The sequence below is a fragment of the Hypomesus nipponensis genome, chromosome 5 (genome assembly GCF_054491055.1).
Source record: "Hypomesus nipponensis isolate SF chromosome 5, ASM5449105v1, whole genome shotgun sequence".
NCBI lineage: Eukaryota > Metazoa > Chordata > Actinopteri > Osmeriformes > Osmeridae > Hypomesus > Hypomesus nipponensis.
Window position 1 is genome coordinate 341,963 of NC_140365.1, and position 16,324 is coordinate 358,286.

Genomic DNA, 16,324 nt, shown 5'->3' on the forward strand with positions numbered 1-16,324 from the left:
TGAGCATGCCGTGTTTACAAGTAACAGAAGCAATCAGCATAAAGATGCCGGTGGAATTTAGGGGGGCTGCTACATTATTGCACCAGGTTCACAAAGATGTACGCGCTAGCACATCCATGCTAGCACATCCATGCTGGCACATCCATGCTAGCACATCCATGCTGGCACATCCATGCTAGCACATCCATGCTGGCACATCCATGCTAGCACATCCATGCTAGGTGTGAATGGGTGTGGGCAGGTGTGGGCTGGTGTGGGCAGGTGTGGGCAGGTGTGGGCAGGTGTGGGCAAGCTAGCTGTCTCACCCTGGTAACGTAGCAGTAGTGACCCCCGCTCTGCCGGCCTCTGGCTGTGGTAGTGGATGTTGATCTGGTTGCTCCAGCTGCGCAGCACCAGCCCCCTGGTCAGGACCGACTGGTTGGCCAGGATGGAGGGCTCTCGGCCTCCCATGTCCTCCAGGCTCACCTGCTCCCCCTCAGACACGCTCGCATTGAGCACCTGCCAACGCACAGAGGAGGGGACGCACGTTAGGAGGATGGAGAATCAAACATGTCAGGAATAGAGGTCCACCAGGCCAAAGAGCCACTGAATACCCCCCCCCTTTCCCCCCTCAATTCCCGTAAACAAGCTGCTGCAGGCTGAGGTTCATCTGCCCTGGCCTGCTGCTCTGAGGTGTGCTGGATGGAGGCTGTGGTTGGGAAACACCGCAGAGTTTGCCTGGATGGTTCAATGCATTGTTCATTGCACAGAAGCTTGGCTCATCCCTGTTAGTATTCAGCCCTGTCTGGGATGTGCCCTATAGTATCTGTAGTTAAAAAACGCTGTTTCTTTTCTCTGGTTGCCTGTCAGCCTCTCTGACAGCTGTGTTTAATCTCTTCAGGTTTGAACAGCAGAGGAGTGGCCTGAAGGGCACTCCACAGGATAGAACGCTTCTCCCAGCTGAATAATGGAGCCATGTCAGTTTACACACACCTGATGCACTTTACATTCCGAAACTGTGGAGGTCAGGCAAATATGCTGTGTACAGTGGATTTCACAACAGCTGTGAAAAACCACAGATTAACCACAGATTAACCACAGATTAACCACAGATTAACCACAGATTAACCATATCAAAAGATAAAGACAGAAATCATCTGGAACAAGAGCAGATATGGGGTATCTCCTGCAAGCTGCCAGGGAGATGTGTGTCTGGGCCTGTAGCAGGGCTGGGCCTGTTGCAGGGCTGGGGCTGTAGCAGGGCTGGGGCTGTAGCAGGGCTGGGGCTGTAGCGGGGCTGGGGCTGTAGCGGGGCTGGGGCTGTAGCAGGGCTGGGCCTGTAGCAGGGCTGGGGCTGTAGCAGGGCTGGGGCTGTAGCAGGGCTGGGCCTGTAGCAGGGCTGGGGCTGTAGCAGGGCTGGGCCTGTAGCAGGGCTGGGGCTGTAGCAGGGCTGGGGCTGTAGCAGGGCTGGGGCTGTAGCAGGGCTGGGGCTGTAGCAGGGCTGGGCCTGTTACAGGGCTGGGGCTGTAGCAGGGCTGGGGCTGTAGCAGGGCTGGGGCTGTAGCAGGGCTGGGCCTGTTGCAGGGCTGGGGCTGTAGCAGGGCTGGGGCTGTAGCAGGGCTGGGGCTGTAGCAGGGCTGGGGCTGTAGCAGGGCTGGGGCTGGGCCTGTAGCGGGGCTGGGGCTGTAGCAGGGCTGGGGCTGTAGCAGGGCTGGGGCTGTAGCAGGGCTGGGGCTGTAGCAGGGCTGGGGCTGTAGCAGGTATGGGGCTGTAGCGAGGCTGGGGCTGTAGCGAGGCTGGGGCTGTAGCAGGACTGGGGCTGTAGCAGGTATGGGGCTGTAGCGAGGCTGGGCCTTTAGCGGGCCTGGGGCTGGGCCTGTAGCAGGGCTGGGCCTGTAGCAGGGCTGGGGCTGTAGCAGGGCTGGGGCTGTAGCAGGGCTGGGGCTGGGCCTGTAGCGGGGCTGGGGCTGTAGCAGGGCTGGGGCTGTAGCAGGGCTGGGGCTGTAGCAGGGCTGGGGCTGTAGCAGGGCTGGGGCTGTAGCGAGGCTGGGGCTGTAGCAGGACTGGGGCTGTAGCAGGTATGGGGCTGTAGCGAGGCTGGGCCTTTAGCGGGCCTGGGGCTGGGCCTGTAGCAGGGCTGGGCCTGTAGCAGGGCTGGGGCTATAGCAGGGCTGGGGCTGTAGCAGGGCTGGGGCTGTAGCAGGGCTGGGGCTGTAGCAGGGCTGGGGCTGGGCCTGTAGCGGGGCTGGGGCTGTAGCAGGGCTGGGGCTGTAGCAGGGCTGGGGCTGTAGCAGGGCTGGGGCTGTAGCAGGTATGGGGCTGTAGCGAGGCTGGGGCTGTAGCGAGGCTGGGGCTGTAGCAGGACTGGGGCTGTAGCAGGTATGGGGCTGTAGCGAGGCTGGGCCTTTAGCGGGCCTGGGGCTGGGCCTGTAGCAGGGCTGGGCCTGTAGCAGGGCTGGGGCTGTAGCAGGGCTGGGGCTGTAGCAGGGCTGGGGCTGTAGCAGGGCTGGGGCTGTAGCAGGGCTGGGGCTGGGCCTGTAGCGGGGCTGGGGCTGTAGCAGGGCTGGGGCTGTAGCAGGGCTGGGGCTGTAGCAGGGCTGGGGCTGTAGCAGGTATGGGGCTGTAGCGAGGCTGGGGCTGTAGCGAGGCTGGGGCTGTAGCAGGACTGGGGCTGTAGCAGGTATGGGGCTGTAGCGAGGCTGGGCCTTTAGCGGGCCTGGGGCTGGGCCTGTAGCAGGGCTGGGCCTGTAGCAGGGCTGGGGCTATAGCAGGGCTGGGCCTGTTGCAGGGCTGGGGCTGTAGCAGGGCTGGGGCTGTAGCAGGGCTGGGGCTGTAGCAGGTATGGGGCTGTAGCGAGGCTGGGGCTGTAGCGAGGCTGGGGCTGTAGCAGGACTGGGGCTGTAGCAGGTATGGGGCTGTAGCGAGGCTGGGCCTTTAGCGGGCCTGGGGCTGGGCCTGTAGCAGGGCTGGGCCTGTAGCAGGGCTGGGGCTGTAGCAGGGCTGGGGCTGGGCCTGTAGCGGGGCTGGGGCTGTAGCAGGGCTGGGGCTATAGTAGGGCTGGGGCTATAGCAGGGCTGGGGCTGTAGCGGGGCTGGGCCTTTATCAGAGCTGGGCCTGTAGCAGGGCTGGGGCTGGGCCTGTAGCAGGGCTGGGGCTGTAGCAGGGCTGGGGCTGGGCCTGTAGCGGGGCTGGGGCTGTAGCAGGGCTGGGGCTATAGCAGGGCTGGGGCTGTAGCAGGGCTGGGGCTGTAGCAGGGCTGGGGCTGGGCCTGTAGCGGGGCTGGGGCTGTAGCAGGGCTGGAGCTATAGCAGGGCTGGGGCTGTAGCAGGGCTGGGCCTGTAGCAGGGCTGGGAGTCCCAGACTGACTCCCCCGGGGTAATGAGAGTGTGACAGAGTCTGGGGAAGCAGACGCTCTGATGTGGATGAGCGCCAGGCAAGACATGGTCACGTCCTGTCATTCGGCTGAGGGAGACCTGACGATGGGGAGAAAGGCCTCACTGCTGGTCTCTCTGACACTGCTGGTCTCTCTGACACTGCTGGTCTCTGACACTGCTGGTCTCTGACACCGCTGGTCTCTCTGATACTGCTGGTCTCTCAGACACTGCTGGTCTCTCAGACACTGCTGGTCTCACAGACACTGCTGGTCTCTCTGACACTTCTGGTCTCTCTGATACTGCTGGTCTCACAGACACTGCTGGTCTCTCTGACGCTGCTGGTCTCTGACATTGATGGTCTCTCAGACACTGCTGGTCTCTGACACTGCTGGTCTCTCTGACACTACTGGTCTCTGACACTGCTGGTCTCTGAAACTGCGGGTCTCTCTGACACTGCTGGTCTCTGACACTGCTGGTCTCTGACACTAATGGTCTCTCAGACACTGCTGGTCTCTGACACTGCTGGTCTCTGACACTGCTGGTCTCTCTGACACTGCTGGTCTCTGACACTGCTGGTCTCTGACACTAATGGTCTCTCTGACACTGCTGGTCTCTCAGGCACACGCACACACACACACTCGATTTCTTTCTCTCTGTCTCTCTCTCACACACACACACACACACACACACGCACAAACACACACACACACTCCCTCAATCTCCCTCCTGTTATTTGTATTTGTCTCCTTCTCTCTTCTCTTCTATCTCTGGGACGGGGAGGAGCGACACGGGGAGGAGCGACACGGAGAGGAGCGACACGGGGAGGAGCGACACGGGGAGGAGCGACACGGAGAGGAGCGACACGGGGAGGAGCGACACGGGGAGGAGCGACACGGAGAGGAGCGACACGGGGAGGAGCGACACGGGGAGAAGCGACACGGAGAGGAGCGACACGGAGAGGAGCGACACGGGGAAGAGCGACACGGAGAGGAGCGACACGGAGAGGAGCGACACGGGGAGGAGCACCACGTGATCCTGGATCCTCTGTTGTCATCTCTGAAGGACACAGACAAAGACAGAGCCCTGGGCTCACTTCCTCTTTCTCTCTGTGTTCACACTCACAGTGTTCTGCGTTCATACTAATGTGGTTCTGCGTTCTACACAACCAGCCCTTCACTGTGAGGACCTGCTGTGGATCATGTCATGTTTGCTCAGTTTTCGTCTCATGACCATAACTCATGCTAATGGTTTTACCTCACAGCTGCACTCATGGATGCCTTTTCTTGACAAAGTGTTATTTGTATTTTTATACTGTGAACTTTTGTGTTAAATCTCGTCTCTAGTGCTGCAGTGGATTTGGTATGTGTCTCTCTCCACAGTGGACTCTCAGTTAAGACGTTTTCTAGGACGAAGCTGGGCAGAATACAAAAGATTTAAGCCTTGAACTTATTTCCCCTCCTCATCTCTCTTCATTTCTGTCTTCCCCTCCCCCCTCCCCCCTCCCCCCTCCTACCCGCCTACTCCCCCCCTCTGTCTGTCTGCCTCTCTCTCTTTCTCTTTCTCTCCCTATCTCCCTCCCTCTCTCCCTCTCTCTCTCTCCCTCCCTCCCTCCCTCCCTCCCTCCCTCCCTCCCTCCCTCCCTCCCTCCCTCCCTCCCTCCCTCCCTCCCTCCCTCCCTCCCTCCCTCCCTCCCTCTCTCTCTCTCTCTCTCTCTCTCTCTCTCTCTCTCTCTCTCTCTCTCTCTCTCTCCCCCTGATATGTGCCTCCATCTCCATTATTATGGATATTTGTTAAATCGATGAGAGATGGCTGACGTTTCTCCATGCCTTCCTCATACATATTTCAGACAGCATCTCTCTTTCCACAAAGCATCACAGCTTGTCTCCAGGTGAATGTCCAGCATTCTGAAATATTCCACAAGGGAAATGGCTAAACGACAGCATCTCTGGCAGCGCTCCAGTGAGCCTGGCTGAGAAGTGGCACAGTAACATGATATCTGTTTGTTTCTTTCTATTCAGAAGTGCTGGACTGGCAGGGTGAGCGTGTGTTCTTCCTCCTGAGGAGCACTGAGGAGGAGACAGGGAACATACAGGAAACACAAGAGAGACAATTCAATATTTTAAATTTAGATTGTTGAAAATCAGATTTCAACAACATCTGTTACATCTACCAGAAGATAAGCTGTTCTGTTGGAACTCATGTTTGAAAACTGTGAAGTTCTTATCCGGGATCATCCCTTTTGTCTGTGCGTCTGAACAAAGCAGTGTTTTGTGGCTGTCAGGACGAACGTGAGGTGGACGGCATAAGCAGGAAATGATCAAGAGAATGTTCTGGATGTTCCATCTTGTGCTTGTCTGGTTTTGGGTCATTCAGGATTGATAACCTGCTAACTCCAAATGACAGGGTGAAGGTCTAGTTGATTACAGATTGGAAATAGAGCCCAAGGTTGTCAACATGTACCCGGGCACTTCACTTAATTTATATCTTATATTGTATAGTACTGTTTAGACTTATATCGACTGTTGTTCATGTTCAACTTTTTATATTTAAGATTCTTAAATGTTTACTGAAATGACGTTTTACTTTCATTCCTTACACAAATCTATCTATTTTGGCCTGGTTAGGGCTGGGTCAGGGTGCTGCTGGCAGCTGGGTCAGGGTGCTGCTGGCAGCTGGGTCAGGGTGCTGCTGGCAGCTGGGTCAGGGTGCTGCTGGCAGCTCTGACCTGTCCCTCCACACAGCCACTCCTCTCCCCAGAGAGGACGACTGACAGCAGGAAGTGACATGGGCAGATAGTGTGTCCACAGGGCCTTGTCACCTGTCACACAGCCACACCTGTCAGGTGGACCAGGATCACGTCCTGCTTCAGTTAGGAATCATCATCCACGTCAGGAGACATCAGGACCTTATCTGCCGCAGCTCTGCAGTCAGCGCCCCGCAGGGACTACTGCTGCTCACACACACACACACAAACACACACACACACACACACACACACAAACAGATACACACACACACACATACACTCAACAATAGACACCAGGATATAGGGACTCAAATCAACAACAGATACCATACTGTATATGGGCTCAATTAAACAGAAAATTCATTTTTTGAGTTTGCTCAAAAAATGTAGCTGTGTTTCCAAGAGTTGTGTAAAGAAAAAAAAAATCACTTTGTTTCTTTCAGCCATTGTGATAGTGGCATTATGGTGGAATCCACATATGTGGTGGACAAAAAAGACGTTTGAACAATGTCAGCGTGACTTTGCCATCTGTGAGGCTTATTAAGGAAAGGAAATAGCAACTATTGAAATGACATAGGACTTCCTGCTGGATAAGTGATGGCTGATTGTTGGTGTGGAAATGGGCTTGGATGTGTTCCATGGGTTAGGGTTGTTAGGGTTGTTCCATGGTTCTCTGTGAAAGATAGCAGGCAGGAACAAGGAGAGGGGTAGAAGGACGGGGGGTAGAAGGACGGGGGGTAGAAGGACGGGGGGTAGAAGGACGGGGGGTAGAAGGACGGGGGGGTAGAAGGACCGGGGGGGTAGAAGGACCGGGGGTAGAAGGACGGGGGGGGTAGAAGGACGGGGGGTAGAAGGACGGGGGGGTAGAAGGACCGGGGGTAGAAGGACGGGGGGGTAGAAGGACGGGGGGTAGAAGGACAGGGGGGGGTAGAAGGACGGGGGGTAGAAGGACGGGGGGGGGTAGAAGGACGGGGGGTAGAAGGACGGGGGGGTAGAAGGACCGGGGGTAGAAGGACGGGGGGGTAGAAGGACCGGGGGTAGAAGGACAGGGGGGGGTAAAAGGACGGGGGGTAGAAGGACGGGGGGTAGAAGGACCGGGGGTAGAAGGACGGGGGGTAGAAGGACAGGGGGGGGTAGAAGGACCGGGGGTAGAAGGACGGGGGGTAGAAGGACGGGGGGGTAGAAGGACAGGGGGGGGTAGAAGGACAGGGGGGGTAGAAGGACAGGGGGTAGAAGGACGGGGGGGGTAGAAGGATGGGGGGGGTAGAAGGACAGTGAGTCTGACTGTGGTACGTAGTGTGGTGGTACTTATAAGCTGATAAACACGTTCAGTGAATAAAGATTTAACTGAAACATGTTTCCCTTCAGAGTTCAGAGTATTTCAGAGTAGCTATCCTGTATGTCCAAGGTCGGCATCTCTACCCCCCCTCTCTCTCTTTCCAAGGCCTGCTACTCCCATCTCTCTCTCTCTCTCTCTCTCTCTCTCTCTCTCTCTCTCTCTCTCTCTCCAAGGCCAACCCCCCCTCTCCCATCTCTCTCTCTCTCTCTCTCTCTCTCTCTCTCTCTCTCTCTCTCTCTCTCTCTCTCTCTCTCTCCAAGGCCAACCCCCCCTCTCCCATCTCTCTCTCTCCCCCCCGCTCTCTTTCTCTCCCTCTCTCTCTTTCCAAGGCCTGCAACTCCCTTCTCTCTCTCTCTCTCTCTCTCTCTCTCTCTCTCTCTCTCTCTCTCTCTCTCTCCAAGGCCAACGCCCCCTCTCCCTTTCTCTCCCCTACATATCCTGCTCCCTCTTCTCTCCCTCCTCCTAATCTAGAGGAATCATAATGGAGGCCACACATGGCGAATGTTCCTTGTGCCACTCAGGCTGTTGTTGGGGACAAAGGAGGGAAGAGTCTGGAGCAGGCGAACTGAGGCTTCATTCACACCTCCCCATTACAGCAGACAATGGCAGGATTCTGTTGCTGTTTGTGTGAATGATTATCAGAGTTGAACATTCACCTCTTCATAATCACCTCCCTCCCTCGCCTGCATGCTGGAGCAGGGGGTTCGGACAATACAGAGAAACTATCAGCTGCTGTTCAGAGCAGAACCAGACCGGCTGGTGTCGGTGTTGTGGGGATTAGACTCTGCATTGTACATCATACACAGCCCAATAACAACATGTGCATTCTTAACACTGTCAAACAGGAAGTGTCTCTGGTCTCAGCTGGGCATATTTAGTTCATAAATCTGCAAAACTCCAGAAACTGAATTTGGAAAAGAATCACTGACTTTCAAACTGGCACCAGCGGTTAAGCAAAATAATTCAGTGGAATTCAAAGATAATTGTCAGAGCAAACAGTGAGCTCTCTCTCCAGGCTGCTCCCTCCCTTGAGGGCCCCCTCCCTGAGGGGACAGGGGCCAGCACAGCCGGCTGCTCAGCTTATTATGGAATATGGATATGAAATGTGATTTCTGCATTCTGAGTGATCGTCTTAGCTTCCAGAGGTGTGTCTGCTGAGTGCTTGAGGTGTGTAGCAGCTGCATCAGTGATTCCTGTTTCCCAGCATGCTAGATCCTCCACCTCATCATGCTGCTCATCATGATGTCCTGTGTGGGACAGGCAGAGAGGACAGCTCCTTCCCAGACACCTCCGCTCACTTTCTGTCTTATTTCTATGACAGCAAGCCAGGTGCCAGAGCAATTAGTGTCACCTGACAGTGTTCCTCTGGGGAAGGGATGGCCCACGAAAAACTCATCTCAGCCCAGCCCCGACACCCTAAAAAGCTCATCAGGATCAGACAGACGTCCTTTATGTGCTGCCGCCCCGGAGGCGTGGAATGAAAGGGCCACCTCGTCTCATCTCAAGTTCATTAAAGCTACCGTGCCTTCTCTGGCCTCCATTACATGAGCCGGTCTGGTTACATACTGTGGACTGGTGAGAGGAAGGACGGGAGGGAGGGAGGGAGGAGGGGAGGGGGGAGGAGAAGAACAAGAGAGGAGGGGGGAGGGGAGGAGAGGAGAGGACAGTGCTGGCGACTAGACCTCTTGTTAATGTGCTAAAGCTAATTGCATGTTGTCATCCAGCTTTGCATGCATAATGAAGGTCATGATGGTAATACAGCAGGGATGACTATCAAGAAAGGGTGAAAAACCGGTTTGTTGGAAAAACTCATAAAACTCTGGAATCTTATTGTGACACATGGATCTTTGTATATTCTTATATATTTTCTTGATATCTATCTATCTATATACAGAGAGTGTGTAGATATATCTATCTATATATCCATCATGGAACAACAGGCAGACAGTTCCTGTACAGCAGGCCTATGTGCATCAGGGTCAATATCTAACATATTTATCCCCCTTTGTCAGATCCGGAGGAATTAAAAGGAGAGTGCTGAAATCGATAGAGCAATTCTCCCTGCATGGAGAGAGCCCTGTGTGTCAGCCATTGGCGATGTTTATGAACATGAGTATTGATTGGAGACAGAGAGACCACAGTCTCCCAGGCGGTGTCCAACAGCAGTCGTTAGCCGTGCAGTCCCAGTCAGCCATGAGCAGGACCCTCTCTCTGTCACAGCCCAACCATCACTTCATGTCATCTGACAATCTCAAGGTGGTGGTCAAGGTGATGGATTTTCTACAGACAGCTGTTTAGCACCCAGCTGGTCCAATATTTCAACACCAGGCTTTCAATAGGATCTCTATGTGCCATGAGACCCTACGAACTCTATAAACTCAGAAGACATGAGATGTCAACTACTACCATTAAAACATCCAGTGACTTATTTATTGTTGACGTTTTTTACACCTGGAGCTATCTACCACATAGGAGGGACAGACCAATACTGATTTTAATTGGTCCCTGTTTCCCAATAATACATCCCAGTGTGCTTTGCGATCAGGTGGAGGGAGAGTGAGAGGGAGAAGGAGAGGGCGAGGAGGAGGGAGAGGGAAAAAAAAAAAAATCTTTTTTTTTAGTTCTATGAAGGGGGAGAGAAAGGAAGGGGGGATAGAGAATGAAACAGGGCGAGGGAGAGAGAGAGAGGGAGAGAAGGAGAGGGTGATGAAGGAAGGGGAAAAGAGAGAGAGAGATAGGCTGGTGAGTAGGACTAATCGGAGTGTGATAGTAAGATGATATCAGCAAATTCTGACCTCAGCCGCTGTCAGATATCCCTCTCTTCTCTCTCCTCTCTCCTCTCCTCTCTCTCCCTTTTCCTCTCTCTCCTCTCTCCTCTCTCTCCTCTCCTCTCTCTCTCTCTCTCTCTCTCTCTCTCTCTCCCTTTCCACTCTCCACTGTCTCCCTCTCCTCTCTCTCTCTCTCTCTCTCTCTCTCTCTCTCTCTCTCTCTCTCTCTCTCTCTCTCTCTCTCTCTCTCTCTCTCTCTCTCCACTCTCTTCGTCTCCTCTCTCTCCTCTCCTCTCCTCTCCTCTCCCCTCCCCTCCCCTCCCCTCCCCTCCCCTCCCCTCCCCTCCCCTCCCCTCCCCTCCCCTCCCCTCCCCTCCCCTCCCCTCCTCTCCTCTCCTCTCCTCTCCCTCCCCTCCTCTTCCTCTCCTCTTTCCCTCTCTCTCTCTCTCTCTCTCTCTCTCTCTCTCTCTCTCTCTCTCTCTCTCTCTCGCTCCCTCTCTCTGCTCTGAATGATACTGCCTCCCAGCTAATGGAAAATGGAATTCCTCCAAAACCAGGTTTTGTGGCTCCACTAGAAATTGACCACGTACAGTTTCCCTGGAGAACGAAAAGCTTCAAAGACTATTCTTGCTTTCTACACACTCAACTATCTCTCATCTTCCTCTCTCTCTCTCTCTCCCTCTCTCCTCTCTCTCTCTCTCTCTCTCTCTCTCTCTCTCTCTCTCTCTCTCTCTCTCTCTCTCCTCTCCCTCTCTGTGTAATCAGCAGGGGCAGGAGCAAGGCTGTATAAAGAGCAGATTTGAGAGTCCAGAAGGCTGTCCCACATGGCGACCCCTTGAGAGCAGGGCAGTGGACCAGTGAGGGGGAGGGAGGGAGGGAGGAGGGGGGTGGGAGCCGTATCACAGCCAGACAGGTGGCCTGCTGGAGACCTGATAGCTACAGGGCTTATTTGATCAAACAAAAACACAACAACTCCTGGATGGATGTGGAACAGTTCAGTGGCCCAGCTCTGGAAGCCCTCGTGTGAACCCTGACACCATGACAGCACTAGCAGAGCTGGATTTGAAGGAGAGGTAGCGTGGGAACATAATACAGAGACTCTCAGAATAAAGCTGCAGATTCTGACAACATCCTACTACTTCTTGAGAAGTAGTGTATGCAGAGCTGTTGGCTGAGTCACAGAGGTTAGACACCCGGGTAATCACAGTCAATTCCTCTGATAGATGGTCTCTGGCCCCTTGCAGCAGCCGACAGGAGCACTGAGAGGAGCGTTGACCGAACACAGGAGAGGTCTGCCTGTGATGAGGAGCCCCTCCCTCCCTCCCCAGCAGGCTGTGTTGGTAGAGAGGGTCACCAGGTCCAGGAGGGCGGACCGGGGGCTGTTTGGAAACCGCGTGGCGCTGTCTCGGTCGATACACCTCAGCGTAATTAGGGTGGGGCAGGATACACCTCAGTGTAATTAGGGTGGGGCAGCTTCACAAATCCTAATGATGACGCTCGGCTTCTCTCCTCTCTCTTCTTCCCCCTCTCCTCCCCCTCTCCTGCCTCTCCCTCTCCTCTCCTCCCCCTAATAACACACAAGGTAACAGGGTATTAGTTGTGTTTCTATGTATATTAGAATGTCAGAGAATTAATTCCCAGTTTGTAATCGTCATGGTAAAAATACAATGTCAGTAAAGTAATTGGAAGGCCTTAGTCCTGGCTGACCGCTGTGTGAGTGTGTTGGGGAGTTCAGATTTCTAGTGGAGGAGGGTAGTGGTGCAGAACACCAGGACGGCTCACTGGGCTGGGCGGAAGCAATCAGTCTCCACAAGCTGCAGTCAAGACTCATCTGGTCCTGCTGCTTTACCTCCAGCCAGGATGAAGAGGAGATTAGTGTCGTCAACATTACAACGACTCTCTGAACGAAAGGGGACAGGCTAAACGAAAGGCCGAACAAAACTATCTCTCTGTCTGTCTCTATACATATACATATACATATGTAAATATATTATGGATGTACATATATAAGTATATATATAATCGTTTTGACTATGAATCTTTTTGTTGAATGTAGGGATTTATTGTATTGCAAGGACTTCACACAGCCTAGGATAATATCCCAGCTTTTTTAATGCTGAAATGTGTCTACTGTTATTCTAAAGAGATGGGTTGGGATGTTATGGTGCTCCTTCCATACAATTGATCCAACTATCCCACCTCAGAGTGAAATAGTTTTTTTTTTACTGCTCAGTTCAGACCTAAATCCAGTTGGACCATTATAAATTCAAAACAGCTCAATAGCAATTTGTGAAGGCATGTTCTGGAATATCAATGCTCATTACTGGCGGGATTCTATTAGTCTGACAAAGCTTTGCTTGACAACAGACAGAGAGAGTCAGTGTCTGGAGTCGACTGGGGCTTCAGGGAACTGTCTGTATCAGCACTTGCAATAGAACAATTACGAGGAGGGCTCAAAAGAGCCAAAATCTATACAATCTTTAGCCGGGGAAATAAGTATCCTTTCAGATGGGGGCTATCTGGATGAAGTGGACTGTAGCGGGGAGAGATAGCGCAGACTGACTGGGGAGGTGGAGGGTGGTGAGAAGTTGATCCTGTGCAGTGTGTGGTGCAGATAGCTCCCTGAATCACTTATCTGGAGGAAGCAGCAGAGAGAGGAAGAAGAGCAGGGAGAGGAAGCAGGGAGAGGAGGGAGGGAGGGTGTGGGCATGTAAGTGCTGTGCTTCTCCATCTTCATGAGGAGAGACCCATGTCCAGAGGTCAGACAGATCCTGATCTCAGCGTGGAAGGAAGGGATAGCGAGGCCAACAAGAACATGTGATTATACCGCCCGCTCATGTGTCCTTCACAGCCAGCTCAGTCAGTCTGTCAGATCGTGGATGGTTATCAGGGTGGTTATCAGGGTGGTTGTCAGGTCTGGCCCATGTGTCAGAAGGCAGAGTTATCAGGATGGTTATCAGGGTGGTTGTCAGGGTGGTTATCAGGGTGATTGTCAGGTCTGGTCCGTGTGTCAGAGGGCAGAGTTATCGGGGTGGTTGTCAGGGTGGTTATCAGGGTGGTTGTCAGGGTGATTGTCAGGTCTGGTCCGCGTGTCAGAGGGCAGAGTTATCAGGGTGGTTATCAGGGTGGTTGTCAGTTGTGGTCCATGTGTCAGAGGGCAGAGTTATCAGGGTGGTTATGAGGGTGGTTATCAGGGTGGTTGTCAGGTGTGGTCCGTGTGTCAGAGGGCAGAGTTATCAGGGTGGTTATCAGGGTGGTTATCAGGGTGGATATCAGGGTGGTTGTCAGGTGTGGTCCGTGTGTCAGAGGGCAGAGTTATCAGGCAGAGAGGCAGGTTCAGGAGGCCGAGGAGAGGAAGAGAGCTTGCTCTCTCTCAGGTCCACTTCGTGTTCTATGAGTACAGAGCTGACAGGAAAGTCCATTTGTTTAAGTAAATGGAAGACGGGAGACGTGACGTCAAACAAACATCTCAGATAAATCCCAGCAGCGGTTTCACTCAATCAGAGTGTCGTCAGGACAAGGCAGTTGCAGCCCAGCCCAGCCCAGCCCAGCCCAGCCCAGCCCAGCCCAGCCCAGCCCAGGGCTGCTGGCTCGTCTGCTGTGGAGGGAGGGCCAGTGATTCAACTGAAAAGGAAATATACGCGTATGTGTAGAATACATTATTTCTGTGTGTGTGTGTGTTTGTGTATATATGAGTATGCATGCATGTCATGCGTGTGTGTGTGTCCTCCATCATGGCATGAGTGTGCGTGTGTTTGGTGTGTGTGTGGTGTGGATGGGTGTGTGTGTGCTGTGGGTGAGGTATACATTTTTATAACTACAAGTAGAAGGCTCATCCTACTATAAGTCTGTGTTGTATTTGATCAAATCAATCTGTTCTTGTGTGTGTGTGTGTGTTCCTACCACTCTATACGTGTGTGTGTGTGTGTGCTTGAGTGTGATTCATTGATTTCCTTACCAAGGAGAAGAGTAATTACATCCTGCTTGCGGTCCACTGTAAACATGACTGAATGAGAAGTTTGTGGACTCGTGAGGTCTCCAGGGACAAACCGCTCAATTATTAACCAGACAAGAGAGATGGACCCGTCAAGCTACAGGAGAGGATTATGGAAACACGGCTCTGTCCAAAACACATGCTTCAACCTCCAGACCTGCTTGGAACCTCAACTTTCCCCAACAATGCTCCTCTTAGCAATCACAACAGACTTCTGTTTGACCTGCACAGATTGATCTTGTCGACCGGTAGGAAACACTGATGATTAGAGAGTGGATTGCACACGACTCCAGTCAATCTCTATCAGTAGTAGAAGAAGAGAGTAGAGCATTTGTCTTCAACAAGCTTCTCTCTCCCCTTCAGAGCTGAGCGATAGATCTGTCTCACCACGTCTGAGTGCAGAGAGCCTGATGTTAGTGTGTGTGCACCTCGTAGCCAGCACACACCACCAGCCCACACCACCAGCCCACAGACAGACTACATCAGATTCTGTCCTCTCTACTGTGGACACAGTGCTTTGTGTATAAGAAGAGAGTGTGTGTGTGTTTGTTTGTGCATGCTTTGAGCTTCATTAACCTTAGGGCATATCTCAAACCCAAAGGAGACAGTGAGAGGAACACACACACACGCTCAAACAAACTCCCTTCTTCTTAACTTATCTTCCTGTCCAGAGCCAGACAGACAAAGCGTTCTCATTTCAAAGTTTAACAGTAAATGAGGTGTTTGGAGAATTGGAAATGCAAGGGAATGAGCAAGCTGGCACAAGACAGGCAGAAAACCCAGACAGTAAACATCCAAAACTATCTCTGTGTTTGTCAACCAACTTCATGAACTTATTTTTATGGGTAAGCCTTTTTTTATTCTAAAAACAAACCATGACCCATTTTTCAAGGCTGTTGATTCATGTAGGGCTATAGTCAGCATAGCTCCATCGTAGTAACAACAACCATGCTGACTTTACCAATTCTCAAACTGAGATTGTCCTCCAATTACAGAGATGGAGCAAGACGAAACTACTGCCTTCAGCAATCCAGCACCATCCAAGCACTTTGCTCAATTGCTGCTTGTGAATCCATCAAACAGCTAAGTTGGACTTCCACTGCAAAGCTAGCTTTGAACCCCAAACACGTTTCTCGTCATTTTAAAGCTTAGTCCAGAAACCTGGAAGGAAATAGATTCAATTCCCATCACCATCCCCCTCCAAGATTCAGGATTTAATGCTTTTAATCCATGCAAGTAGCCAGCAACTCCAATAATAGCTTTTATGTTTCAAAGTCCGACTGCAATACTTTAGTGAGAGAAGAGACAGAGAGGAGTCGAGGGAAGAGTCAGAGAGAAGAGTCAGAGAGAAGAGTCAGAGAGAAGAGTCCGAAAGAAGAGTCAGAGAGAAGAGTCAGAGAGAAGAGTCAGAGAGAAGAGTCAGAGAGAAGAGTCCGAAAGAAGAGTCAGAGAGAAGAGTCAGAGAGAAGAGTCAGAGAGAAGAGTCAGAGGGAAGAGTCAGAGAGAAGAGTCAGAGGGAAGAGTCAGAGAGAAGAGTCAGAGAGAAGAGTCAGAGAGAAGAGTCAGAGGGAAGAGTCAGAGAGAAGAGTCAGAGAGAAGAGTCAGAGAGAGAGAAGAGTCAGAGAGAAGAGTCAGAGAGAAGAGTCAGAGAGAAGAGTCAGAGAGAAGAGTCAGAGGGAAGAGTCAGAGAGAAGAGTCAGAGGGAAGAGTCAGAGAGAAGAGTCAGAGAGAAGAGTCAGAGAGAAGAGTCAGAGAGAAGAGTCAGAGAGAAGAGTCAGAAAGAGGAGTCAGAGAGAAGAGTCAGAGAGAAGTTCTGTATCATCCAAGGAATCTGAGACCAAGGGATGAAGTGTTTACAGTCACAGGTGCCCCTTCTCAGACAAGCGCTCTACCAACATTCTGTTGGTAGTTCAAGACAAGGGTTCTTTTTCAGGGTTCTCTTTCATGTTGTAGAGAAAGATGAAAATATTAAGAGATCTCATAGGTGAAGTGCTCACACAGATGGGAGATTTGAGTTGATTTGCCTTTCTCATCATTTTTCTAATGAAATCTTTTTTTGTAAAGATCCATCTTTTGTTGAACAAGCAAAGTCACCCATAGAACTGCACCTAACCCCACAAGAAA

At 52.4% G+C, this 16,324-nt stretch overlaps 1 protein-coding gene across 1 annotated transcript in view; it reads right to left on the minus strand.

Annotated features, from left to right (window-relative positions):
* The window catches only part of LOC146287607 (seizure protein 6-like), a 75,022-nt gene that overhangs the window by 27,682 nt on the left and 31,016 nt on the right, over nucleotides 1-16,324 (minus strand). Inside the window, 1 exon segment of the mRNA XM_084698678.1 lies at nucleotides 306-498. Within this exon segment, the coding sequence (XP_084554804.1) occupies nucleotides 306-498 (193 nt within the window).